Genomic DNA, 25,695 nt, shown 5'->3' with positions numbered 1-25,695 from the left:
ATGACAGGAAGTCATAAGAGTACTCATAAATAATGATCAGGATCCTTGTATCTGTCTGATGTCATGTGGTTCATCATGTATGCATTGACTTTCTCACTCATGCACCTATCACTTAGCAATGCAGCATATGTGTGTAATGACATGTAATCAATATCAATAATAAGGCACAGCAATACAAACTGAAAACTTCAAAGTATTCAGTTCCTTTGGGTGTTTTATGTCAAGTTGATAGTAAGTGAAGGGAAAAAGGGAATACCTTTTTCCTTTTCTAGAGGAAATACATTTGCATTCAGTGTGATCGTATCCTGCCACTGACAACAAGAATAATAAAATGCCTGATTTATGCATGAAGTACAAGTACAGTAAAGTTCATCTGAAATGTAAATCATTTGAGACAAAATAACTTGATATGAGACATTAGAAAACGTGTAGAAAGTGCAAATATATTTTTATTTCATGGACTGTACTTGCATTTAGTGTTTCTGTATAGCTTGTTTAATTGTGAGCCTGTTGCATGATTCCACTGTATTGATTTTTTTCTATAAGCTATAACTGCACTCCTGCTAACTTTCTTTGAATCAAGTAAAACTAATTAGATATGACCTTAAATGCTGTTTGTACTCTTTAAAGAAACTGAACCTCAACAATGTCGCGCTCTCATGCAATCAATTGATTATAATGCTCTGAGTTTCTCAAATTGTAGTCATGCAATTTGCTCTCTTGGGCTCTTTTTCACAATGTAAGATAGGCAGTAGGTTTTCTTGGAAAAAGTAAATTTGTGTCTAAGGTCTATTTCAGATAAGCTCAGCTCATAAAACAAAAGTCATTGCTAGATGTGAGTCGTTTATGTTTGATTGTCCTCTTTCCCAAATGTGCCAAAACTTAAAACCACAGACTTTATTTCTGATTCAAGGTCAGCCAAAAATAAAGAGTCTATCTTTCCATTAAGCTAATATTCAAAATTTGAATTTGAATTTGAAGTTGGTGTGTAAAGTGTTAATGCTTTGATAAAGAAGAGTGCGTCTCAGCAAAACTTGCCAAACGTCACAGTTTCTCCTGTGCAGGTCTGTTTCTGCTTCCTCCAGCAATAAATCAAAACCTAAATGGAACGCTGTCCCAGCTCCAACTTCAGGTGATGCAGGCACATGAAGCCAAACAGAGAATCCTGCACTCTGAGCTAAAGGGTTTCCAGATAAACACAAGGCTCAGATGACACAGGAATGAGAGGCTACATGCTGGGATATTTACCATTGAGATGAAATTATCGTTTATTTCTTCTTTGGTTTGATTTATGTTGTTAGAGTGCCTGAAGCCACTTCACTTTTCACGTCATGAGCAACGATAAAAACACAGGGCAACAAGGATTATTACACTATAGCTTCAACAAAACATTCCAGATTGACCCTGCTTACAACAACATATTGTTGCTATAGCTACAGCCTAGCAAACACAGTCCAGGGAACATTTTACCCCCTGCTGAATTAATTAACAACATGAGCATATTCAAAAGATTCTGAAGAAGAAGGTTGCATCTGAGCTAATTCAGGTTTAAATATTTTAAATCAAAATCAATCACTGTGTTGTTGTTTTTTACACCAATAATTGAATCAAATAGTGATCTGGAGTGAAAATATAAGAAGCTAAGGTTTTTCTTTGTGATTCACTCCAATGCACCTCAGATCAAGCAAATTGTTCCAGACAAAATCCATTCTTGAGAATCCATTTGGTAGTAGATGTATTATACATGAATTACATAGCCTGAGGCTGGCTAGCCTAACAACTCTCTCAGGGCTGTTTGAACTGTAAAACACATTGCCTGTCACGATTTATTCCCTCTTATCCATTTTACTTTTTTTCTCCATGACATGATGCAAATAATTGTATCCCAAACAGTGTAGTGAAAAATCTTAAGCTTAGTTAAATGATACATTCCCATCTATATGCAGAGTGCAGAGACACAGTAAAGACGCAGAAAAAAACACAGTTGTGACTATTAAAATGCATGGACAAATAGGCCTACATGTCGGAGATTGTGTGTTCATAGGCACATTCACTCAAAACAATAGGTGCATTCAGGCATAAGCATTTCACACACACACACACACACACACACACACACACACACACACACACACACACACACACACACACACACACACACACACACACACACACACACACACACTGGTTAAAGCTTCTTCATTGTCTGTACAATTTACAGGTGGTGCAGTGGCGCCCCCATCTGCCTATATAGTGAATTAGTCTACACAAGTTAGGACAGACCCAACAGGACTATGTCGCTTCAGAGTAAAAACAAATAATAAGAAATAACTAAATGTATTATATATAAATATGTATCTATATATATATAGATATATATCTACAACAAAATCTAAAATCCATCTACAAATATTCTAAATGTCATATTCTCCAAAGTTTTACCACTACCAAGTTTTGTTAAGTAGGTCTTTTCTAACAGTAGGATTGCATATTGATTTCTCTGCTAAACTGTTCTAACAAATTCTGATAGGACTGGGGCTGAGCTTTATTGTGAAGATTTAGAATAGACATTCATGTAAGATATTTTTTATATTGCCTGAGTTTGACCAGCACCCATTCAGTCCATGTCCGCACCCCATTAAATTGCATATAGGTCTATATACTCCTATATACTATGTCTATCAAACTTGAAACACAAAGCACTAATTCAGCTTTAGGCGAGATTGTATAAAAACCTATTAATTTAAAATACCCCTCAAATGCAAAAACAAGAATATGTAAAGACCAACTAATGATGTTAACTTCGATCTTGAGCAAGAGTGGAGTGTTTAAAATGGGTGGGGGATGGTCCATGTGTGTGTACGTGACTGAAATCAGGAGAGGAGGCGACTCTAAAGTTGATCTTAAGGCTACTTTAGATTTCTCTAAAAAAGAATAGCAAAATTCTTGGAAATCATTCAAATATTCTAACACACAAAAATAAACTGAAGCACACATCAAAAGTATTGATTATATGTGAGACAATACCTAAATAGGCTACAACAACCTCTGGCAAGAAAATCTAGATCTTTTTTAAATGTAGCCTATAAGGTGGAGGGTAAGCTCTATTACTTCTAGACAGTATTTGTTTTATCACAATAGTCAATAATATCACTAAATTTGCTATTTTTTTTATAAGATTATAGGTATGCCTAAAGTGACTCAAGTTTCCGATCATTAACGCACACGAGGCATACGTGGGGTACGTGTAAGAATGAATCTTTCCCGAGCTCTTTCATCATATCTTTTTTTGTCCAAAAACTGCAGGGGTGTGTCTTTATGGCATTGTGACGAGCAGAGCTGATTGGCCTGTCGGTTTGGCTGTTAAATCTCATATGTCCATTTTTTTTTCCTAAAGCTGTGAGTTTGGTTGGGTGTCGGCCCCTTGCCGGGTCGGGGGGCCTGGCCTTTGCCTCATCAAAGGACAAAAATGTTACCAGGCAGGGTAGACAGCTGAAGACGTGAGCTGAAACCTCATTGGTTAAGAAATACAAAGGGCGGGGCATCCTGGCTTCGGTATTTAACGCTTTGTTCCATTGTTGCATTCAGTGTTTCCAGCTGGTCTGGTTTAGGAGGAGGTATCCACCGTCGAAGGATACCTTAGCACTTTTTTTTAATTTTTTTTTTAAAATTTTTTTTAAACACTCAGATCTTTTTGTTCGTTTCTTTGTAAAGATGTCATTTTCTTGTAACCATTCCCTGTACGGCAGCTTTCCTCCGTCTCCAGCGGAGGACAGGGGTTCAAAGCGGCTGTCCTGGGGCAGACTTCTGCAGAGGCTGACTGAGCTGAAGGGGATCAATCAGAGGCAAGCAGCGGATCATCAGTGCAGCAGGAGCGAAACTGGTAAGTGTTTCGGGCTTCATCTGTCAGGAGGCTTAATTTTGTGTTTGGGTTGATTCACATTGTAAGCAAGATGTATTTTTATTTTTTAGTTGACTTGCATTTTTTAAAAGAGAGAACATGAACTGACAAAGAACAAAAGGGTTAAAGGAGACGGAGGCTTTTTCTGGTGACCTCATTTTTTTTTTTTTTTTTTTACCAGTACCAGACACAACTTTAACCCGTATTCTTTTGTTTTAGGATCTGTGGCAGACATGTCCCTGTCAGAATCAGACAACAGTTTCTTCTGTTATCCCCTGGAGGAGACCCTGGCTGCTGAGGTTGTAGCAACAATAACACAAAGTCTCAACGATGCATCACACATCCTGGGCTGCTCCAAACTCATCTTACTTGACTGTCTACTTCACCATATCAGCAAGGAGCTGCTACACCTGGCTGCCAGCGAGCCTTGCGGCCTCAGGGGGGCGCTCATCGATCTGTGTGTGGACAGGGGGGAGCAGAGCTCCCTTTGTACTGTGGACCAAATAGCAGTAGATGCCACCCTGGTCCCGACCTTCCATGTAACCCTGGTGCTGAGGCTCGAGTCCAGCGGAATGTGGCCAAAATTTCAGAAGCTCTTTAAGGGTAGCAAGTCACGACAGACTTCTGAAAGGCACCGAAACACTCAGACGCTGAGTACGAGCTTCAGGGCTATCAAGAGGAAACTGTACTGTTCAGGGGAGCTGCTGATTGAGGAGTGCTGCTGACTAAGCGCTCCTGCCCCCGATTAGCTGAACTCAATGCATATGTAGGCTACTGTGAAAGGAGGCTGGTGGGTTAAGCATGGTCTTTTTTAAGACAATATCTTAGGACTCCAAATGGCACTAAGAAGATGGTCCTGAACTAGTATGGACCTGACTTTGTTGGTGTATTAGTGTATCAAGGTTTTCCTGAAACCAACGTCATGGCAGCTACTCGCCTGGTTACAGTAAAGACTCATGTTTAAACATGGGTCAGTTTCTTTCCTATAAATGTAAAGTCACATCCATGAGGGAATGGCTTACCATACGTATTTGATAGTCAAATGTGACCTGAAACTTGGGTTATGTATTTTCCAACAACCTAAAGTACATGAACAAATAAATATATTTTTTTTTAAATGAATTTGCTGTGAGAGTTTTTGTTTCCAACTAATAAGCAATCAATGACGTGCCATAAAAGCATATGGATTGTGAGTTTGTGTGTTTGTAGCCATGCTGGCAGTGTCTCTAGGGATGGCAAGGTCAGTCTGTTGGGCCACTTTGGTCCAGCTTAAATATATATTATTATGGACAGCCATACAAAATGATGGGTCCCAGAGGATGAATCGTAATGATCTTTGGTGATCCTTTAACTTTTCGTCTAGTGCCATCTTCTGGTCAAAATATGTCCCATAACTTTGATAAAAACCTGCAAAACTAATGACATTCAGCTGTACTTTCTGTTTAGCACTTATTAGCATACTAACACGCTGGACTCAAAAAGTGAGCATATGGTAAACATTACACCTGGTTAGTATCAGCATGTTAGAATTGTCACTGTTAGCATGCTGACGTTAGCACAGGTAAGTTACATTAGTACAGCCTCACTAAGACTCTTGGTCTTGTTTAAAAGAGACAATATGCACCAGGCAACCATCGGACAAATTTAATTCAATGAAACTTTTATACAATTTTAGCATGTTAATTTAATAAATATGGTTTACTTTTATTTGTGCAACAATTTTCAATACTTATGATCCAACAGGCTACAAGCAAATCCACAAAATAACATAATAATTGATATTAATTTCAATAAACCCTGCACTGTTAAAAGTAAAATGAATATTTACATTGGTTAAGAACTATAAAAATTACACATGTTCCTTGTGAGTGGCTCAGTCATCTGTCTATGAGAAGGCCATGAGGTTTCTCAAAATGTTTAAGGAAAACAAAAAGACTGGGACAGAGGAAGCTAATCTTAGCAGCTTTGTTTACCGTTCAAATAGACAACTATGCTCTTAGTTTCGACCGTGACGCCCAGCGGACTCTCACCATCCTGAAGACACTAGAGTAAGGAAATGTCAGCAGTCAACTCAAAGCTTCTCACAGTTTGACAGGAAGTCAATCACCACCAAGTTGTAATGAGGTTCCCTGATGAGGTCGCTGCCCACTGCGTGTAAGGCATTTTCGATTCTCTTGGTGTGCTGCAGAAATACGTTCCAATTTGAGTGGGCTCCGACCGATTTCTTCTAATTAGATTCAAGTACCGACGAACCTGTGAAAAAACAAAAGAATCCATGAGAGTTATGCAGCCGTCACTCTACATGGGATGAACTCTTATTGGATATCTAAAGTATACATGCACAGACGGCCAAGAAACTTTTACACAAATTATTCATTATCACTTGTAACTAAGTAAAGTTAATTTACATTGTACTTTAAAAAAAAAACAGTTACAAAGTGCTTCACACACACACACACACACACACACACACACACACACACACACACACACAATTACACATACAAGTACAATATAAAAACACAGAGACAGACCAAACAAGAGATCTATAAAAAGGCTTGCATATAGTGATGGGTTTGGAAGCTGCTTAAAACAATCCAAAGATTCAGCAAATCTGATAGATTGGAGAAGATGATTCCAGAGGGTTGGGGCCGAAACAGTAAATGCACGATGACATTTTGTTTTGCGGTTGGGGCAGGGGATGGCTAAAAGGCAGAGATTTGAGGGTCGGAGTGGTCGAGAAGTAGAATAAAGAACAAAGAGAAATGTAGCTGGAGGCAAGGTATTCTAATTTTACAGTAGGCCAATGGAGGAATGCAGGGTTAGGGTTAGGTGCAGGGGTAATGTGGGACCGGCAGCTAGTTCTAGTAAAGAGCCCGGTAGCTGCATTTTAAACCAACTGTTAACAAATCTAAAGAAGCTTGACCGAGGCATGTTTGGAGAGAATTACAATAATCTAGACCAGGGGTCTTCAAGGTTTTTTTTTTAAGCCAAGGACCCCTTAACTGAAAAAGCAGGGACCCCCTACCACTAATATTGTAAAACAATAAGTTGCATATTAAACTGGGCCTACAATAAAAGTGTAGGGCAGCCTAAAGCCTTTATACATACCTTTTTAGCCCATAGAATACTAAGCTATTAAAATATTTGTTGGCATGATTTTATAAATCATCTTTTAATGTTACACATACATGTGGAACAGTGAATCCTTAGTATGAACTGTATCTGTGGAAGGCCTTGGTGACTACCTTACCTATAGGGCAGTAAACCTATCATCAGTGGGTTTTTTCCACAAATAGGCTAAGTTTATATTTGCTAATAATATGTTGGATTTGTCATATTATAAAATAATTTGGAGGACCCCCTGTTAAAGATCTCTGATCTAGACAGTAGAAAATAAAGGTGTGAATTAATAGTTCAAGATCCGTAGAAGACAAGATAGATTAGATTTTTGAAGTGACATGATGGTCAAAAGTAATTTCATAGTGCATCACATGGTAATGCAGTTGTTAACAGGACCTGATTTAAAAACTCTTGTTAGTGCAGTAAAGTGCCCGTCGCAAACCCCCGACATCTGAGACAACATAGCTGACTCTTAAATATCAGGTGTCAGTCCCTGCTTGCAACTGCATTACCATGTGTCAATAAGTTAACGGACAAAAATAAAACTGACTAAACACTTGCTTTAATGGATTACATATTAAAGGAACGCATTTTTATTAAAAACGAATGGAAACAGCAGCCTGAAAAGTAGCAAATTAATACAAAAACCTTTGTTATGCTTTGGAAAACTGTCAACTGTAATGAAGAGTGATGTGTACATAGTGGGATAAAATACACACAAAAACACTGGAGTCTTCGCAGTTCATGTATTGTATACAGTAGCAATTATACTGTAATGCCACATTACAGTACAATTAATAATACATTACATTGCAATGTAATGGTTGTGGCAACTTACCCTTATGTGCGCAAGTGGTTTTTAGCCATCCATTATAACCTGAATCTCAGATAGTCTGGAACAGCTGGGAGTCCCCATTCTCTGTGCCCTTTGGTACAACTCAGAATCCCCAAAGTAACGAGCACGATACAGTAAGCCCTCCTCTGAAAGTACAAGAGTGTATTTCAGTACGCAAGGTCTCAATCCACTACTCTTTAAATATGACATATGTAAATTAACCCTTTGTAAGCTGGTGTAAGGAACTCAAAAAGGGATGTTATTTCAACACCAATTTTCATCACCAATGAACTAAGAACACACCTCATTTAAAATCAAGGTGGCATACTTTACAGTTGCAGTACTGTAAAGTAGTAATAGTTAACTAACAACTGATTATTTGAGAAAATACCTGGCAGATTAATCAATCAAAATAACTGTCGGGGGCAGCCCTACTGTAAACTTACTCTGCTGCTTCTCCTTCCAACAGTTGTTTCTGAGGTTAGAGATGTAGTCTTCTTCTACACTTCTCTCAACATTCTTCAGGTTATTCCCAGAATATTCTTCATTGAAACGTTCGCCCACATAGAAAAGCACCTTCAGATTCGATGTATGCCTTTTGTGAATATGTCCAGCAGACCTGATGTACAGAGAAGACATAATAAGAGTAAGGCAGATGAGACATTTTATGCAACCTCAGAAAGCTCTCCGAGTGGTGCAACACTTACGGGCGGTAGCTAAGGCTGTAGGGAGGCTGGGTGACCATCATCTGGCTAAGAGCAGAAACAATGATGAGGATTAGGATGGGCATCAGCTGGACAAACAGCGCTAGACCTCCCTGTCCAGAGAGAAAAAAAAACAACCCGATTGCAGTTTCATTACAGGCCATACAGTGCATCAGATGGTATCAAATTCAAGTGTGAATAAAGTATTACAGACAGGACTTACATCTCTCTGCTGCTCTCGTCTTTCTTGCCTATTATGGTGTGCAAAGTGCATTCTTCCATTTCTGTAAACGTGTACATTGCCTGAAAACAATTTAAGAAAATAAAAACAGATGAAGATAACATAGCCATGTAAAACCAATGCCTATGAGTATGATAATCACATATTCAACCAGAGAGAAAGAATTCTTTAGAAACTGTGTTTACAGGCAGAGTTCCATTTTTAACAAAGGTTGGTCAAGCAAGCCAACATGTTATATGGTTAGACTAATCTATTTTAAAGACTTTACCTTTGGTTTTAGCCGCTTCACTCCAAATACTGTATACATTATATTACTGCAGTGCAATGGATTTAGTAATTATAGAGGAGATGAAAGGAAATAACTACTAAGCAGTGTGTATTTTCACAGAGAGGCAAACATAACAACTAGCTAACCACATTCATGCAACTGTGAATCTGATAAAAAATAAAAAGTCTTGCCATTTCCTCATACTGTACAATATTAATGATAAGATAATGGCACTATACAGTTGTGCTTAGCCTGGCTTCCCATTGGGATCTGCCTGTGTTTTTATTGTTTGTGGAAGATGAAAAGCAAAAGGCAAAGTAAAAAAAATAAGGAGATTCACAAGGCTGAACAGCCAGTCAGACAGCTGCTCTGATTGGCTCTGAGAATGATTGCTGGTAAGGGCTGAGAAGAGCCAACGGTATATGTTTACTCCAAACATGAAAACCAAAACACTCTTGGGCCTCCATAGCACTGCACCAAAGTACAACATCATAAATGACCAGGGGTCCGTTTCAGGAAGGAGGTTTAACAAACTCTGAGTCTAACCCTGATGTCTGAGTTGATTTACCCTGAGACCCTGTTCCAGAACAGCTGATTTGAGTTGGTTCAATCAACTCGGGAGTAGGTTCACATGGGGTTACGCGCGTGCACCACCACTATAAAAAGACAGCATGAATGGAGCCATGATTCTACGATTCACCATGGTAACAACCACAAACAAACGGGTCGGCGGAAATACTCATGAGCACAAACAGCGAGTTTGAACACGCATTTCGTTAAAAAAGCAAGACAGCGGTTGCTGCTGCAACAGAGAGAGAATTGGTGTGGGAGAAAATTGCTGCTCGAGTCAATGCGTAAGCATTAACAGTGTATTCATTTCATATTTAATCACAGTTAACTTAGCCTATAATATTACTGGTGAAAACTGGAATTGTATTACACCCATTTCATTTGAGTGCAATCCTGCGGGCGAAAAAGTAAGCTATAGGCCTACTAATCCCATTCTGAGGCTGCAGCACCATGATCATTAACAGAACTATGTTTCTCTCAGTCTCCTCCCTCGAGTTTCTTGAAGAAAACCTGCTCCCGACCAGGTTAGGTTCACAGACTCAGTTACCATAGTAACTGACTCTGAGGTTAAGTTACCTCTCTTTCTGAAACGGAAAACCCAGAGTTTCTCTCATCTCAGGGTTAACAAACTCTGAGTTTTCACTAAACCTGCTTTCTGGAACAGACCCCTGATCATCTGGCATCTACTTACTTGATGGGAAGCCTCCACCAAAGAACATGTTGAAGAGGTCCTCAGGTGAGATGTCTGCTTCAAAATCACGATGGTGTCTGTGTCTGTTTGTGTTTGATCTCTCCTCTCCATACTGGTCATACTGCCTTCGTTTCTCAGTGTTACTCAGCACGGCATAGGCATTACCAATAGCTGAAAGACACACAAAAAGCCCCCCACAGATTTGCACTTAATGAACTTACATTTAAACGTCCTCCAGAGAACAGCACTTGAAATTACTTTTAATTTACCTTTAAATGCCTCTGTGGCTCCAGGTGCGTGATTTTTATCTGGATGAAATTTTAGAGCCAGCTTTCTGTAAGCCTTTTTAAGATCCTCCTCAGAGGCGGTCTTCTCAACCCCCAAAATTTGGTAATAATCTTTACAGCTCTTAATCCTGCAGTAAAAACAAAACAAATCAAACACCCACCAGAGATAGTTAGCAGATTGCGAGGGAAAAAATGGAAACAACATATACATACAGATATTAATGTGACATAAAATACCTCATTAAGCTAACAGTAATGACACAAACACTTTTTATTGTATGAGCAAACCAAATGATAATTCTGAGATTATTACATTCAATCTTTTTTTTAAACAGTATTTCTGAGGATTGCTCTCTATAAACAGAGGACAACTTCAGTCTCACAGTGAATGGTCGGCCAGCAAAAAGAAAAGGAGTAATCTGATTATATTGTGTGCAATCTTTGTACAGTTAATTTTGCCACTTTGAAATATTCTCATTTCACTGATGACAACTCGTTTTCAAAATCAATCCGTGCTTCTAGCTGCTTGGCAATCACACACTGGCAGTAATTATATTTTCCAGTTATATATTTATTCCCTACACCTAAATAGAACAAATGTACTGCAATATATAACCACAATGTCACATTATTGATTAATATCAGGGTAATGAGTAACACATGTAGTGTATATTAATTTCTTTCAGCTCTACTGTGTCGTTGGTTGCGTAGTAACGTTATTACTAAAACAAAGGAACAGATTCATATGTGCACTGACTTTCTGACAGCCTCCAGCTGATCTGCGGTGTAGGATTTAGCCGAGTCTGTGGCCCGCGGTGCGGACACATCAGGCTGCTCTCCGTGGCTGCGGTGCCTCATAGTTGGTCCGTCTCCGTTTACAGGACTGCCATTCTCATCTGGAGGCTTTCCATTATGCGCCAACGACTCCAATAAGTCTGCAAAGATATTAGACCATATTATGCAAGGATGACACTTGAGTCTTGCTCATAATCAGATAATTCACTGACATAGTGAGCTAACGGTTAGCACTGTAACGTTAGCTGCTAACAAGGACGCCAATGCGAACTGCGAATAAGTAAGCACCCATATAAGACATTAAGTAACCAGCTATGTTGCAGATATCGCGGGTGGGGGCTGAAAAAAACTACAAATACCAGTGTTGGTTAGGAGCAGCTGGTGTAACGTTAAGGCGGTTATGCTAACGTTAGCTTATTTGGTTTCAAAGCGATGGCCCACCATCCGAGATAAAATCCCTGACGAAATAGACGTTTATTCGACGTACTTTCGGCCTGATCTGTCGGAAAAAGGCGCTGTGCCTTCTCTAGAAACTTCCTGGCTTTGTCCGGCTGCTTGTTGTTGATCGCAATTAGGGCTATTTTAATGCACCGCTCCGCTTCGTCCTTGTTTGAGTCCATCGCGACACAGCGGAAATGTTTACTTGCCCTGAGAGGCGCATGGACATGACGTGAGGCTATGTGGCTCGTTAATAAAACGTCATAACAGTTGAATGGGACCGAATGTGGACCGCCAGCATGCACTCGGCAGAAAAAAAACGTTTTAACCCGTAAGTGGTGTTCATTATATATATTTAGTCGGAGGTCGTCGTAATTTCCCAGTTGAACGCCGAAAAGCCCAAAACGTGTATTTCATCATCCGCATTAACAAGTCAAATTTGTACTTCCAAACATAGCTAAACTTCCGACCTCCAAGCTTCCAGGAGCACGACGTCAAACGTACCGGCAAATGAAAAACATGGCTGACAGTGAAAAACCATAGACAGTATATAAGAAAAACAACATCTTATAATACATTCATGACAACAAACTGATATCTTTGGCCAGTGTAACGTTTACACACATTAACTCTCAGCAGCACAGGCCCCTTGATTATAAATCATAGATATAAAGGAAAAATGAAGACAATGGACGTATGAGGTAACTTTATACTTATACTTATCTAAATATTACATAAATAATAATTTACTTAAATACAGGCAAATACAATTTTTTACGTTGTCTTTTAGTTTGTTTACCGCAGATATTCACAAATGCCTTCCAGGGGTGCTGCCATTTTTGTGTGACGTCAAATAACGGACATCGTTGTAGATGGATTTGCCCCGAGTTTACAAGTAGAAACCATGAATGTATTAAGAGAAACTATCTTTACAGTCTGTGGTAGGAAGTCCGACTTTGATTGGTGTTCTATTGTACTTTTTCTAGCAAGAGTTCGGAAATAATCAAGTTCCGAGTTGTCTGGAACGCACCATTAGCTTTACTGATCGTCTTCGTGACACTAGCTAACACCTGCAGCACCCTCAGCCACAATAGCTACTTCTTTGAAAGTCAAAATGGCTTTGGCAGCTACACGCAGCAGGTCAGTCATATTTGTCAAACACAAGATTCTGTATCCTGTGAGGCGAACCTGTCTGTTTTCAACTAGTGACACTATTCTAGCTGACCAGAGGAAACCACCATCAAAGAAACAGTGGAGAAAAAGTCACAAGAAACCTCCCTCGACTGATCATCTGTCCTGGGAGGAAAGGCTAGCTGATGTGGTCACCCCTCTGTGGAGGCTGAGTTATGATGAGCAACTTGAGCTCAAGCAAAAGCATCAGGAAAGGATACTGTCTCAGCTCTCCAGGAATCTTTCAAGTGACTTACAATCACAATCCCCATCACCTGTCAGAAGTAAACTCAGCTTTCCTGTCTTGCCTGTTCTGCCATCACCAGTTAGGGATGGCTACCGCAACAAGTCTACATTTTCTGTTAACAGAGGAGTGGATGGAAATCCAAAAACAGTTGGATTTTACGTGGGCACAGGCAAGAAGGGAAACATTGTCTGCGTCAATGGAGATCACCTGCTCAACATGCCAGAGAAGCACAAATTGGTAGCCAGATGTTATCAGGACTTCATCCGCCTCTCCTCCCTGGAGTCCTGCCTTCTGTTCCACACTGGGGGTCACTGGAGAGAGATCACAGTGAGGACCAACGCAGAGGGCCGCACCATGGCTATAGTGTACTTTCATCCACAGACACTCACCCCAGAAGAGGTGGCAGTCCATAAGGCTAACCTAGTGGATTATTTCACGTGGGGGCCTGGATCACTCTGTCAGCTTGATTCACTGTTTTTCCAGGAGAGCACCATGACTCGCTGCACTCATGAGGAATCCCCCTACCAGCTCCTGCATGGTCAGCCACACATATACGAGGAGGTAATATACACCATCAGGGCAAAACTACAGAGAATCTGTTAGGGACTTCACATAGCATACAGCAAACATTGTAATATTCCAGCATTGCAACTTTATAATCTTGTGTCCAACTGCAGCAGACAATGGTTTGTTGTCAATGTTAATTGCTGCTACAATTTTGTCTTAATGCAAATCCAGGTGCAAAATAGCTTTTTCCTTTTTACAATTGCCAGTAACACTGTAATTATGTGTTTTTAAGATGGTGATACTTTTACTCTGTTGCTAATTTAATAGTGACATTAAATGGCATAAACCTAGATAAAGAGGTTGGAAGAAAATGTTTTCCAATATCAGCCATTTGTTAGCAGTAAAAATAACACCAGTTATTCAATATCAGACTTCCATAAAGTTTGTGGACTAGCGTGGGACAGATTTAATAAAAGAATGGTCAAAATTGATGCAGCACAGTACGGAGTATCCTGAATTTTATTTGCCAATAAATAAGGGTCATGTTCCAGAAACACTGGATCCTACAGTTCCCATAATGCAATATGATAGCAGCTCTTCCGTTAGACCCTCCTCACCTGGTAAATGCCCATATTCAAACTTCCTTTAAGTTCTATTTTTCTGTAATTGAGAGCCAGTAGCACAACATCCATGAATGGGTATATTATGTTCTTTTTAAATTGCTGTTTTGTCATTCACAGGTCCTAGGCTTCAAATTCCGCATTTCTGCCGATGCTTTTTTCCAGGTGAACCAGGCAGCTGCTGAGGTGCTGTTCAGCACAGTGAGACACCTGTGTGTCCCAAACCCTGAGGAGGGTGGAGGAAGAACAGAAGTTGGTGGTACTCTCCTAGATGTATGCTGTGGGACAGGTGCCATAGGCATTACTATATCTCCCAGAGTGGACAGAATTATTGGTATAGAGCTCATAGAACAGGCAGTGGAAGATGCTCGACACAACGCAGCTCTCAATAATGTACTGAACTGTGAGTTTGTCCCTGGGAAGGCAGAGGTGGTGCTTCCTGGCCTTATGTCTAAATTAAGCTCTGCAGGTGGAGGCCTTGTGGCAGCGGTGGTAAACCCTGCTCGAGCTGGCCTGCACCACAGAGTGGTCCGAGCTTTACGAAACCAGCCTGCTATCCGCAGGCTGGTCTACGTTTCCTGCAAACCGGATGGGGAGGCTATGCGGAATTTCAGGGAGCTTTGTTGTGCTCCTGACCCGCAGAAGAAACTCACAGGAGAGGCATTTTCTCCAACTCTGGCTGTGCCTGTGGATATGTTCCCACATACTCCTCATTGTGAAGTGGTGCTACTTTTTGAGAGGTAGCAGATGCTTTTTGTTCAATGGTGGGCTTCAATCCTTCAACAACTCCGGTTGCTTTAGGTAAGCTAATGGGGCATTGAATAATGATCTACTGGAAAGGGCTGTGCCATATCATATCTTGATAATGGCACTATTCCAAATTGTTGATGTAATTGCCTGTTAATTTGGCAACGGTTTAGATGTGCACTTGGTTCTATTTATAATATATGCAGAATCTGGATCTCACTCTGTGTTCTTGTTCTTTACAAACTAAAGAACTGGGAGCTATGTTTTTTTTTTTGTTTAACAGTTAGCCTTTTATTTGAAGGCTAACTGTTAATGTTTATGCTGACATACTGTATAAAACTATAACACTTTTTTGTTGCAATTGTATGTTCTTGAAATTAATAATAAAATATTGTTGGTATTTTGTCATATCAAGAATATCATTATTGCAGATATACCCTATAATATCGTGACATTATTTTAGGGCCATTTCACCCACCCCTAGTACTGTATGCTAAATGATAATGGATTATCTTACACCCATGGTTCACCCATGTGTTTTTCTTTATTTGGTGGATTAGATTTCCTTTAAGGACTTTGTTTCTAGGCTGCCACAAATGTTATTTTGATAATCGATTAATTTGTCAATAATTCTTTTGAGTCATCTTTTGGTGTATTAAATATCAGAAAATGGAGTCCAAGGTGATGCTTTCAAGTTGCTTGTTTTGCCCAACCAACAGTCCGTGAGTCTGCATCGATGCAGACTTCACCAAAGGGAATTACCCACTGTTCAAAGCGTTGTGACGTTTACCGCGGAGACCAAAGGGAAATCAGGAAATTACAAAGGTAAACAACAGCACAACACACGGCCACGGAACACGCCAACCTGTTGTCCAGCTTCTAAAACAAGAGTTTGACATTTTTTTTGAATCAGGCAGCCGTCTCCTGTGCCTTGGCCGTGTGAAAAGCAACAAACTTAAAATGAAAATTCCCAAACCGGCAAGTGTCAGCAATATCTTTGTTATTAAACATCACCAAGGTAACGTGATCTCGTGAAGCGCTGTCCCACTTATACCTATCTGAGCCCAGATATCTGAGATCAATTAAGTCTGTGAGTCTTTAGTCCTTAGTCCTCAGGGCTCACATTGGGATTGGGCCAATGTGTCTATTGCACCACGGTTATCTATTATAGGCTTCACAAAATTATCATTTGCTGCAGCTCTATCACATTTGATTTCATTATATCTTGTTAGATGTTCATATTATTGTGTCCACCTCCTGTCGCTGTGCCTCTCTCTGTCTGCCCTGCAGTTGCTATATTTGTGCAGCAGATGGTGCCATTACAACTTATTTGGGGTCATCCTTCCAGGAGACATCCCATTCATTCCAGTTCACTAAAGGTCGATAACATGAGAGTACAGTATGAGTGGATCAAGTTTTGTTCCTGAGAGGTTACCGCCGTTTATGAGAGGTCATGCAAGGCGGCCTTGTTGCTATATTTGTGCAGCAGATGGTGCCATTACAACTTATTCGGGGTCCTTCTTCCAGGAGACATCCCATTCATTCCAGTTCACTAAAGGTCGATAACATGAGAGTACAGTATGAGTGGATCAAGTTTTGTTCCTGAGAGGTTACCGCCGTTTATGTGAGATAATACAAGGCAAGGCCACCTTTTAGATAGGATGTTCTTTTATCTCTTGAGTAAAGTAATGGGATGATGATGAAAGACTGGGAAATAACCTTTTTTTTTCTTCCACAACACTGCCAGGGTGCAAGGGTATATATGTTTATGTGATTATTATTCACATATTTTACTGCTCTCTGCTTTTGTTCTGGCTAACTTAACCAACATTCGAAAAGACTTTTGGAAAAAAACATTTAGTTCACAATACATGTATGTGGTTGATTGACCAAAAGAATGTGCTTGAGAAAATCAAGTAAAAAGTCTGTTACATATAATAATCACACCCTAGCTGCAAAGTTTCACACCAACTATCTTTGACGTCAACGTGTTGATGTCAACATTTGAGGCATTTCTTTTTTTTTACTGTATTCTACTGGAAAGAAATCACTAAAGGGACATTTTAGCCACAGTTTACAAGTTAGACTAGACTTGTTTTGAAATTAACTGAAGCTTGCAAAACAACAAAATTGCATTTGCACTGCACAGTGTCTGTACTTGTTTGGAAAAGAGTAACATGCCAATTGGGCTAAAGGGTACAGTCATATGAATGCAAATTCCTTGATGAAGACTGTCATTGCTGTATGACATCATGATGTGCTGATCTGTGTTTACAACCTCTTGCAACGTTTCATCAGATTAAAGAGTCATATTAAGATCGATGAGGTTGATTTGAACGGTTGGGAAATGGGCTTTGGATTGCATATATGATAAGACTGTTGGATGGTGGAACAAAACAGAGGGTGGTTATTATTAGTTAAGCAAACAGCCAATAGGATATTCAGAGCCTGTGGCACCAATTTCCTCATCGACCAATTGCTTTAAAACGACCTCAGATGCAATAAGAGGACTTCAGAAACCGGGAAACAACGCACCACCAGTGTTAACTAACGCGTATTAATCTTCATCTTTACCAGCATCTCACGTGTACCCGGATTCCCTGAAGCTTTGGCATCTTCCTCTATAGTGAAAAGCGACTGGAGAGCACACGGTGAGTAGGCAATACAATGTATTGGAATGGGCATTTTTGTTAGGTAACGTTAGTAACCCTTTTGACTAATGATGTCGATGCTGTTCATAATTTACGACTCTGACGCTGCTTTAACTTCTGCCTGCGTAGCATATTACTGCTGTGACACTAGTGTATATACCACGTCTTAAATTCACCTAAGAGCTTAAATTAATTTGTTAATTAAACTTAAAAAATGACAAGACATCACGTTCATTGGTATATTTGTTCAATACGCCCACATGCGGCTAACGTTAGCCCTGCCAGCTTATCCACGAGAAAAGTTTGATGTTCAACTAGCTAGCTCATCAGTGCCACCGTGCCTACTACAGGAAGTGGTTATCTTCGAGTGTAGTATTATGGTATTAAGCATTAACATGGCTACAGGTTTTTCTACCTGTAGTTGACAGTGGCATCTTCCGGTACATTACCGTTTTCCATGTTAAGAAGTTTCATAAACCGCTAACGTTAGTGGTGTGTGGCAGTAGAAGAAGTGCGACATGCCGTAGACCTACGCAGATTAAAAAGCAGCGGCATAGTCAAAATGGCATATCACTAAGAATCGGTATAATGAGTCATAACACTCATAAGAGGGGCACACAATCGGTGAAAAGTGGTATATAGTGAAACATGAGTGACGAGCATAGACTGTATATTATTAATATTAACAGTATGGTGACGAGCCGTAAGTCACACATAGCTGCGGCGCATATCATAAAAACCATAACTGGGATATGCCAACACGAATCTGTATGGCGGTGAGAAGGGATTTAACTTCTGACAGTGGAACCTGAGCTAACGTTACATACCGTTTATCAGAAACAGTAGAGCGGCAGCGGCATACCATAAACCAACAATGAAATACTACTCAGATTATGCCACAAGAGTGGCACGCTTTCAGCCACTTTTCGATCTCGGCGCTGCTGGAGAGTTTCCGCAGACTGCTGCATGTACACAGCCAGCCGCCGTACTTTTTTTTCTCTGTTTCTGCATCCCGCCGTGCGCATTTAACTAAGCAACATCCCTCTTTTTTTATCCTGCTGCGCACTGCTTTTACAGAACCGGGACCCTTTCAGCAAAATGACCGAGACGGAAACCAGGAATCATCACGCTGACAAGCAACAGAACGGAGTTGCTATGGCAGAAACATCGACAGTGGAGGATGTTTTTGACGACACCTATAAAATGAAAGAGGGTCCAAAACCACCGAGGATGCTGGTGTGGAGAAATATCATATTGATGTCCCTCCTACATTTGGGTGCGCTTTATGGACTGACTCTCGTGCCCTCCGCATCGGTTCCAACTCTTGCATTTAGTAAGTATTTACTATATTGCAGCAGGCTTAGCTGTGCAGCATTTTTTCTTCCTCTCCCTGTAGGCCACAGTCAGAGAACAGAATGTGCTGATGTTGTGTGATCATTGCTAACTACAATACATACAGCCTGAGGGGTCATGCCTATGGGAATAATGGAGAATGTGTCACTGGCCTTGCAATTTTGATTGTACACATCCATCCAAATCTATTTTGTGCCCCTTTTTTTAAGAGCTCAAACCTGTGGCTGATTGTAAACTATTTGGGCTTGTTGGAATGTGTTGCATGTCCCAAATTGGAAGTATTTTAATTTCAGTTTTACTAGATACTTTGTTAGCTAAATCAGTTTATGCCCTGTATGTAAACTATTGAGGCATGACTTGAATTCTTGAACAGTCTCAACTTTGTTTCCACTCTGGCACTGCATAATTTTCCCCTCTCTTTGCAATGCTGAGCTGCATATTATTTCACCGTGGAAGACAAAGCACAATCACCATTCCCATAGACATCCCATTGTGAGCTGTGTGGCACCACAACAGAATGCTCTTTGCCAGTCAGAAGCCCCCGGGTCTCAAATCCTGGGTAGTCTTGTCTAGGCCTCACATAGAAACACATTCAGCAGTTTTAGAACAACAGTGTGAGGGCAGACCTGCATGCTCACACTGCCCATCTCCCCACATAGATAACTTTTCTCTGAATAAATCGGTCAGGGTGTAATGGAAAGAACATGCTGTCCCAGTGACTCTGATCTCATGTGTATAAAATCTCAGTGTAGTGGTGACAGTTTCGTCAGTTTTGTTTGTAAGATATCTGTCCTTTCCACCTCTCTTTCTTCCAGCTGCATTGTTGTACCTTATCAGTGCTCTCGGTGTGACTGCTGGTGCACACAGATTATGGAGCCACAGATCCTATAAGGCCTCCTTTCCCCTGCGAGTCTTCCTGGCGTTCGCCAACTCCATGGCCTTTCAGGTAAAATAGGAACAAATGTACACAAGATGCACCTTTAGTAATCACAAGAGGGGAAGCAGCCCAAACATATGGGCTTTGGCAGTTGCTACTTCATTTTTAGGTTGCCCTCCACTCAACATGTTTTGATTATTGTCCCTTGACTAAAGTTTGAGCTTCAGTATTTTTTTTAGTTTTAGTATTTAATTTATCATTAAACTTGCCCGGAGGGATCTTAAAGCTTTCTTAATGCTTAATATTCATCAAATGTACTTGTTACAGCATTTACTAGCAATAATAAATGGCAATAGTATGCTTTTCAAATAAGTGCGTATGATGATTTCAGTAATATTGCGCAATCTGAGTGATATGCATTTATTGTTTTGTTGTTACCACTATTATCTCTGACCTTAATCTGACGATCTGAAACTCCCATGTATATGTATCTGTCCCTCATGTAATCATCTCTATCTCTGCCTGTCTCTTTATGAACAGAATGACATATATGAGTGGGCGAGGGACCACCGTGTCCACCACAAGTACTCCGAGACAGACGCAGACCCCCACAATGCCACTCGGGGGTTCTTCTTCGCCCACGTTGGTTGGCTGATGGTTCGCAAACATCCCGATGTTGTTGAAAAGGGCAAAAAACTGGAGCTGTCAGACCTGACGGCAGATAAAGTGGTTATGTTTCAGAGACGGTGAGCAAACATTACCCAGATTTGTTTTGGGGTTTACTGCTGCTGTTCTTGTCAAAAGTGTCTCTGAAAGGAGCTCAAAGATGCAGACTAAACCGATGCTAGTCGGCCATAATGAGAGTCCAAATGTAGTCAAAACTTAATTTTTGTTTAATCTTTTCTCCTGTGCAGCTATTTTTCATTAGCAAAATATGATTATTTGAGGAAAACGAAATGCTGCCTGGATTATGATTTTATGAGACTTGAATACTATATACAGTACTACTATTTAATGTATCAGACAAAACGCTGATACAAACTGCAGAACAGCAAGCACTTTTCATGTGGATAGCCCTTACCCCTTTTGCAACTAATTTGTGGCTGAATTAATGGAAATTAAACCACTAGGAAAAAGATCATAGTCATTGTTCAATTTAGCACACTGCTAATGCCCATCCATCTCCTTGTCCTTCACACTTTTGCTACCCAAAAGGATACATGAATATAACACTACTTCCTGCATTAGTGCTGAATGTTGCCACTGAATATATTGCTAATGCAGTATAGATATTGCAGGGTTTATTTAGTGTCTAGCGTTTAGTGTTGTTATTAGAAGGAATTTCCCTTTGGCCCAAGCTGTACAGTGTGTTGTAGTCTGGGTTGTACAGACTATTATAACACTTCATATCCATGATCTACTGATATAAGATGCTTTTTGGACCAGGGATCAAATCACAGATGTGTCAACATATCTACTCTTCTGGACACAGTCCCAGATTTTCACTTCTGCTATCAGGCAAAGGGGGTTAATAATTTATTTTTATTTTATAATTGCCCTCTTAACAATGTATGATTAGATCTGTGGCCTTTTATTTTTTATATGGGCGGGGAAAGCAATATTACATCTCATGTGTTAGATTTAGAGTGTTTTTTGTTTTTTTTGTTTTGAAAATTGATTAAATGTCAGTTTAATCTAAAAATACCATTTACAATATTTCAAAATCAGTTTTATTTCATTTAGCCTCAGATTGAATTATGGCCAAATGAGAATGGATCTGTGTGAGATACAATTTGTTTTTTAATTTCAGGTACTACAAGCTCTCTGTGATCCTCCTCTGCTTCCTCATGCCCACGTTGGTACCCTGGTACTTCTGGGGTGAATCCTTGACCGTGGCATACTTTGTCCCTGGCCTCCTGAGATACGCTGTGATGCTCAATGCCACCTGGCTGGTCAACAGTGCGGCGCATATTTGGGGCAACAGGCCTTATGACAAGACCATAAACCCGAGGGAAAACCCACTGGTTGCTTTCAGTGCCATAGGTAAGGAAACCGCATGTACATTATTCACTATTATTTGTCCTACAGTAATGTACTTATACTGTATTGTGACTGCCTAAGCATTTAGTGTAATTTAGTGTCTTTATCTGCCTGAGGGATATTTGAATGATCTTTTTATCACTTGTTGAAAGCTTGTCTTGTCAAGTCAACCCCGGTGGGGGCTCTCTGAATACTGATTCAGTCTGGCATCTGTAGAAGGACAGTGAGCTAATCCAGTGGCTGATGTTTATTTTGTCCCGGCTGTGCCAGATTTAGCTTTGAACTTTAGAGAAGGTCTGGTTTTGAGCTGTGTATTTAGTCATTCTTTAGAGTTGAACACTATGTGTTATTTCCAGTATTGTTTCCCACGAGTCAGGAAGACTTTATCTGTGGTGGCTGACACCACGGGGTGCAAACAGCACTGAGCATTGTTATCTGCAAAACAACATAAAATCGCAAGATAACTAGTGACTGCACAAGAATGCATTATTCTCGCAGGCTTTCTTTGCTTTCAACTGTATTCCCATGTAATTGAAAGTAGTGCGGTAGCATTGCAGCAACATTTTATTTATCTACCAAGTTTAAAGCAAGATTGCTTTTGCTGTTGTATGCACCTAACTCGCTAGGAACTGTGAGAGCAAATTGAAAAAAAAATTATTGGAAACAATTATGTTCAAAAGTCCGTTCCCACCTTTTTTTTTTTTTTTTCTTTTTTCACTTGTTGCTAAGCAGCTGTAGTAAACACATTCATAGTACATGAAGTAGTACAGCATTTTCCACTTGAGTTCACATTTGAAAGTTTTCTGATGGTCAACACAAAGGAGTCTCTTGTTTACTACTGGGTACCAGAGGTGTGACTGACAGATACATTCTAAATTTATCCAACAAGTTGTGAAAAGTTCACCCTGTAACGTTACTAGCATTATTGCCTGTGTGGGCTACATCATTTTAAGCTTGTTGATTAGATGTTTTCTACTGCAATGCCCCATGAGAGGAGTCATATCTCCTATGGCTGTGGGCACACCTGTGCGGTTACCATGGCAACCAGTGTGTAACTAATTTAGCTCATCTGATAGCTTGGTACTTGGTAGCTTGTAAATTACATTATAGATAGTTGGCCTCTAAGATATATATATATATATATATATATATATAACTCCCTAATTCACTCTCCACTTAGCATCGAATCACATTGTCAGTCACATGCTGCCGATATCTGTTTGTCACTGTGCCACAATCCTGTGATGTGTTCAAATGAGTGGAACTTTCCCATGTGATTTTGTTGCATGCATCTCTTCATTCAAGTGATGAACTTGTTGACATTCAGCAAAACACTTAAGTCTTTCTTTTTGGTTTTCAGGGGAAGGCTTTCACAACTACCATCACACATTCCCCTTTGACTACGCCACGAGTGAGTTTGGCATCAAGCTCAATCTCACCACTCTCTTTATAGACACCATGTGCTTCCTGGGTTTGGCCAAGGACCCCAAGAGGGTGTCGAAGGAAGTTATCACCGCTCGCATTCAGCGAACGGGTGACAACAGCTACAAAAGTGGCTAAGTCACACTAGCTACAAACTCTGCAACAGACACCGACGTGTCAAACCAAGACAGAGTGTAGCAACAGATATAGCAGCATTTCAGTGGTTCTGAATATTCGTCTGATTTATAAGTTAAACCTCCTCCTGAGACTAATATTGACTTTAAAGAGTTGTCAACCTTTCCATAAATTGTGTGGGTCTCTTAAGTTTTGAAGTGTCCTCACCGACTATTAGCCACAGCCCGCGACTTGGCTACATGTGCAAGCACAGCTTTTTCATCATAATATATATATATATATATATATATATATATAATGGGCAGAAAGAGAATAAAAAAAGGCTAATTGGGATTTAACTCATTTGGAAGCAGTAGGAAAACTAAACAAGTCTATTTAAGCGGTCTGTAAAAACAGTAATTACGGATTAATTTACTGTATTTCTTATTTGTTAATGTGCTATTTATTAATAGTTTTTGGCACTCTGGAAGCTTTATTGAAACCCCTAACAGTGAGGTTTTTCTACAGGCAATATAGAGGGCTTTCGCTCTAACTTCTGTCGGTAGTGCTTTGTCTCTTTCCACAGGGAGTAGAGTTTAATCTTGATTATTGTTTGTCAATTTTAAGCTACGGTTTTCTTTATATTTGGTAAGATAGTAGTCTTACTAAACCATTAGCTGCTGTGTTCAAGGCCAACACAAAGACAGTCAACACTCTATTGAGCTGTCCCCATTTACCATACCAGAGTAATTCTGGGTGAATAATACAGTTCAGATGTGTTATACTTTCAAACCCACTGTCTCCAACTGTATAAAAGAGGGGTTCTAAATAAGGATTTAGCTCTTTGGTGTAACTCAGTCTATACCTTGAGTATTGAAGCCGCTTCAGACTGAAACATAGAACCAGACTTCTCACTCTATCTGAAAAGAGATGATTATTTTCGATTATTTTGTATTAATTTGAAATACATTCAGAGATAATGTCTCCCCCTCTCTCAGATTAGGCCAATGAGTCATGAGTAGGAGGTGCATTTTCCTTATGTGCTGTGTGATATTATTGAAACGTGTCAGGACTATTGCCCAAATGCCTTATGAGGGTTGCACACCTGATTAAAAAAATTTAAAGTGCAAGCAATGGAAATAAATTGGGGCTTACATTTTCTGTCACAGTTGTTCTGTGTCTGTTTGTTTTTAAGGGAACACTTCAAAAGTTAAAATCCCTTTTTATTTATAGTGAAAACGAGGGACCACTTCAACAAATCCTAAAAAAAATATATAATGGGTTACTATGATTTAACTTTTCTGTAACCAAATAAATTTTTGCTCTAAAACAAGATCCAAACTTGTTATATCCATAATTATAATGTTGTTATATTTGTCACACATTCTCTTTTACAGAGCAACACTTTTTTACAGTGTTAACTTCTCGAAGTTTAAATGCCTTAAAAAATTGGCACATCTTTTTAAAAGAATGTTTTTTCCCATTGTATGTACCGTAATTAAACCAAATTTTCTACTTATTAAAATATGTCATGCTGTTTTTGTTGGAATTCTGTAAGACTCCTTAATCATATACTGAATAAAAAATATGGTCATACCATTTCTGTTACATTCTTTATCAGTGACTTATGGATACTACATAACAACAACCACTACTGAATGATGATAAACTATTAAAGTTAATACATTAACTATACTTTAAAGAACTATTTAAAGCCACAAAGTGCTTTGCAATGTGTGCCATAATGAATAAAACATAAGTCACTGTCAAAAATGAAAAGAACCGTGGTGCTTAGTTATTAAATGGAAAATAAGAGGTTATAATAAATGAAACCTATGTTGACAAACTGCACTCTGAAATAAAATATTTTCAAAAGGAAAATATATTTCATATGTGAAATGTCCTGAAAGCACATGCGCTTGTATGTAAATTCATCATGTAAAAGCTGTTTTCAATGGTGTATTATTATTTTACATACATTCCCATAGTGCAGTATATAGTGACTTCTGGTATTTTGTGTTTTCCCCAAACCTTTAGATCTTTTTTGACAGTTGTGTCTGTCTACACAATGTACTTTTCTATACTGATCTCATG

At 39.6% G+C, this 25,695-nt stretch overlaps 4 protein-coding genes across 4 annotated transcripts; 3 read left to right on the top strand and 1 right to left on the bottom strand.

Moving 5' to 3' along the window:
- The first annotated feature begins 3,574 nt into the window (after positions 1 to 3,574).
- On the top strand, positions 3,575 to 5,023 carry LOC144532696 (DNA damage-inducible transcript 4 protein-like). The gene is made up of 2 exons (XM_078273605.1): positions 3,575 to 3,883; positions 4,121 to 5,023. The coding sequence occupies exons 1-2, from the start codon at positions 3,715 to 3,717 to the stop codon at positions 4,624 to 4,626; spliced, it is 675 nt and encodes a 224-aa protein (XP_078129731.1). The 5' UTR covers positions 3,575 to 3,714; the 3' UTR covers positions 4,627 to 5,023.
- A 507-nt stretch (positions 5,024 to 5,530) lies between these two features.
- Positions 5,531 to 12,083, bottom strand: dnajb12a (DnaJ heat shock protein family (Hsp40) member B12a). Its single transcript, XM_078273603.1, has 9 exons — positions 11,903 to 12,083; positions 11,378 to 11,555; positions 10,603 to 10,748; positions 10,334 to 10,504; positions 8,787 to 8,866; positions 8,567 to 8,676; positions 8,306 to 8,478; positions 7,863 to 8,005; positions 5,531 to 6,154 (listed from the first exon to the last, which is right to left on the bottom strand). Exons 1-8 carry the CDS (start codon positions 12,033 to 12,035, stop codon positions 7,884 to 7,886), a joined length of 1,113 nt encoding a protein of 370 aa, XP_078129729.1. The 5' UTR covers positions 12,036 to 12,083; the 3' UTR covers positions 5,531 to 6,154; positions 7,863 to 7,883.
- Positions 12,084 to 12,098: 15 nt separating this feature from the next.
- trmt2b (tRNA methyltransferase 2B) lies at positions 12,099 to 15,892 on the top strand. The gene is made up of 2 exons (XM_078273600.1): positions 12,099 to 13,831; positions 14,518 to 15,892. The coding sequence occupies exons 1-2, from the start codon at positions 12,968 to 12,970 to the stop codon at positions 15,139 to 15,141; spliced, it is 1,488 nt and encodes a 495-aa protein (XP_078129726.1). The 5' UTR covers positions 12,099 to 12,967; the 3' UTR covers positions 15,142 to 15,892.
- Positions 15,893 to 17,455: 1,563 nt separating this feature from the next.
- Positions 17,456 to 25,200, top strand: scdb (stearoyl-CoA desaturase b). Its single transcript, XM_078273604.1, has 6 exons — positions 17,456 to 17,795; positions 18,873 to 19,128; positions 19,964 to 20,094; positions 20,566 to 20,771; positions 21,836 to 22,068; positions 23,426 to 25,200. The coding sequence occupies exons 2-6, from the start codon at positions 18,894 to 18,896 to the stop codon at positions 23,623 to 23,625; spliced, it is 1,005 nt and encodes a 334-aa protein (XP_078129730.1). The 5' UTR covers positions 17,456 to 17,795; positions 18,873 to 18,893; the 3' UTR covers positions 23,626 to 25,200.
- The last annotated feature ends 495 nt before the right edge of the window (positions 25,201 to 25,695 follow it).

Source organism: Sander vitreus, chromosome 17 (genome assembly GCF_031162955.1).
Source record: "Sander vitreus isolate 19-12246 chromosome 17, sanVit1, whole genome shotgun sequence".
Lineage (NCBI taxonomy): Eukaryota > Metazoa > Chordata > Actinopteri > Perciformes > Percidae > Sander > Sander vitreus.
This window is presented reverse-complemented; position numbering and strand designations above follow the sequence as displayed.

Coding starts and splice junctions, on each gene's coding strand:
- LOC144532696 (XM_078273605.1), top strand. CDS start 3,715: ATGTCATTTTCTTGTAACCATTCCCTGTACGGCAGCTTTCCTCCGTCT. Junction 3,884..4,120: donor GTGCAGCAGGAGCGAAACTG/GTAAGTGTTTCG, acceptor CTTTTGTTTTAG/GATCTGTGGCAGACATGTCC.
- dnajb12a (XM_078273603.1), bottom strand. CDS start 12,035: ATGGACTCAAACAAGGACGAAGCGGAGCGGTGCATTAAAATAGCCCTA. Junction 10,749..11,377: donor CAGCTGGAGGCTGTCAGAAA/GTCAGTGCACAT, acceptor TTTTTACTGCAG/GATTAAGAGCTGTAAAGATT. Junction 8,867..10,333: donor TGGTGGAGGCTTCCCATCAA/GTAAGTAGATGC, acceptor AATTGTTTTCAG/GCAATGTACACGTTTACAGA.
- trmt2b (XM_078273600.1), top strand. CDS start 12,968: ATGGCTTTGGCAGCTACACGCAGCAGGTCAGTCATATTTGTCAAACAC. Junction 13,832..14,517: donor AGCCACACATATACGAGGAG/GTAATATACACC, acceptor TGTCATTCACAG/GTCCTAGGCTTCAAATTCCG.
- scdb (XM_078273604.1), top strand. CDS start 18,894: ATGACCGAGACGGAAACCAGGAATCATCACGCTGACAAGCAACAGAAC. Junction 20,095..20,565: donor CCAACTCCATGGCCTTTCAG/GTAAAATAGGAA, acceptor CTTTATGAACAG/AATGACATATATGAGTGGGC. Junction 22,069..23,425: donor GGTTGCTTTCAGTGCCATAG/GTAAGGAAACCG, acceptor TTTGGTTTTCAG/GGGAAGGCTTTCACAACTAC.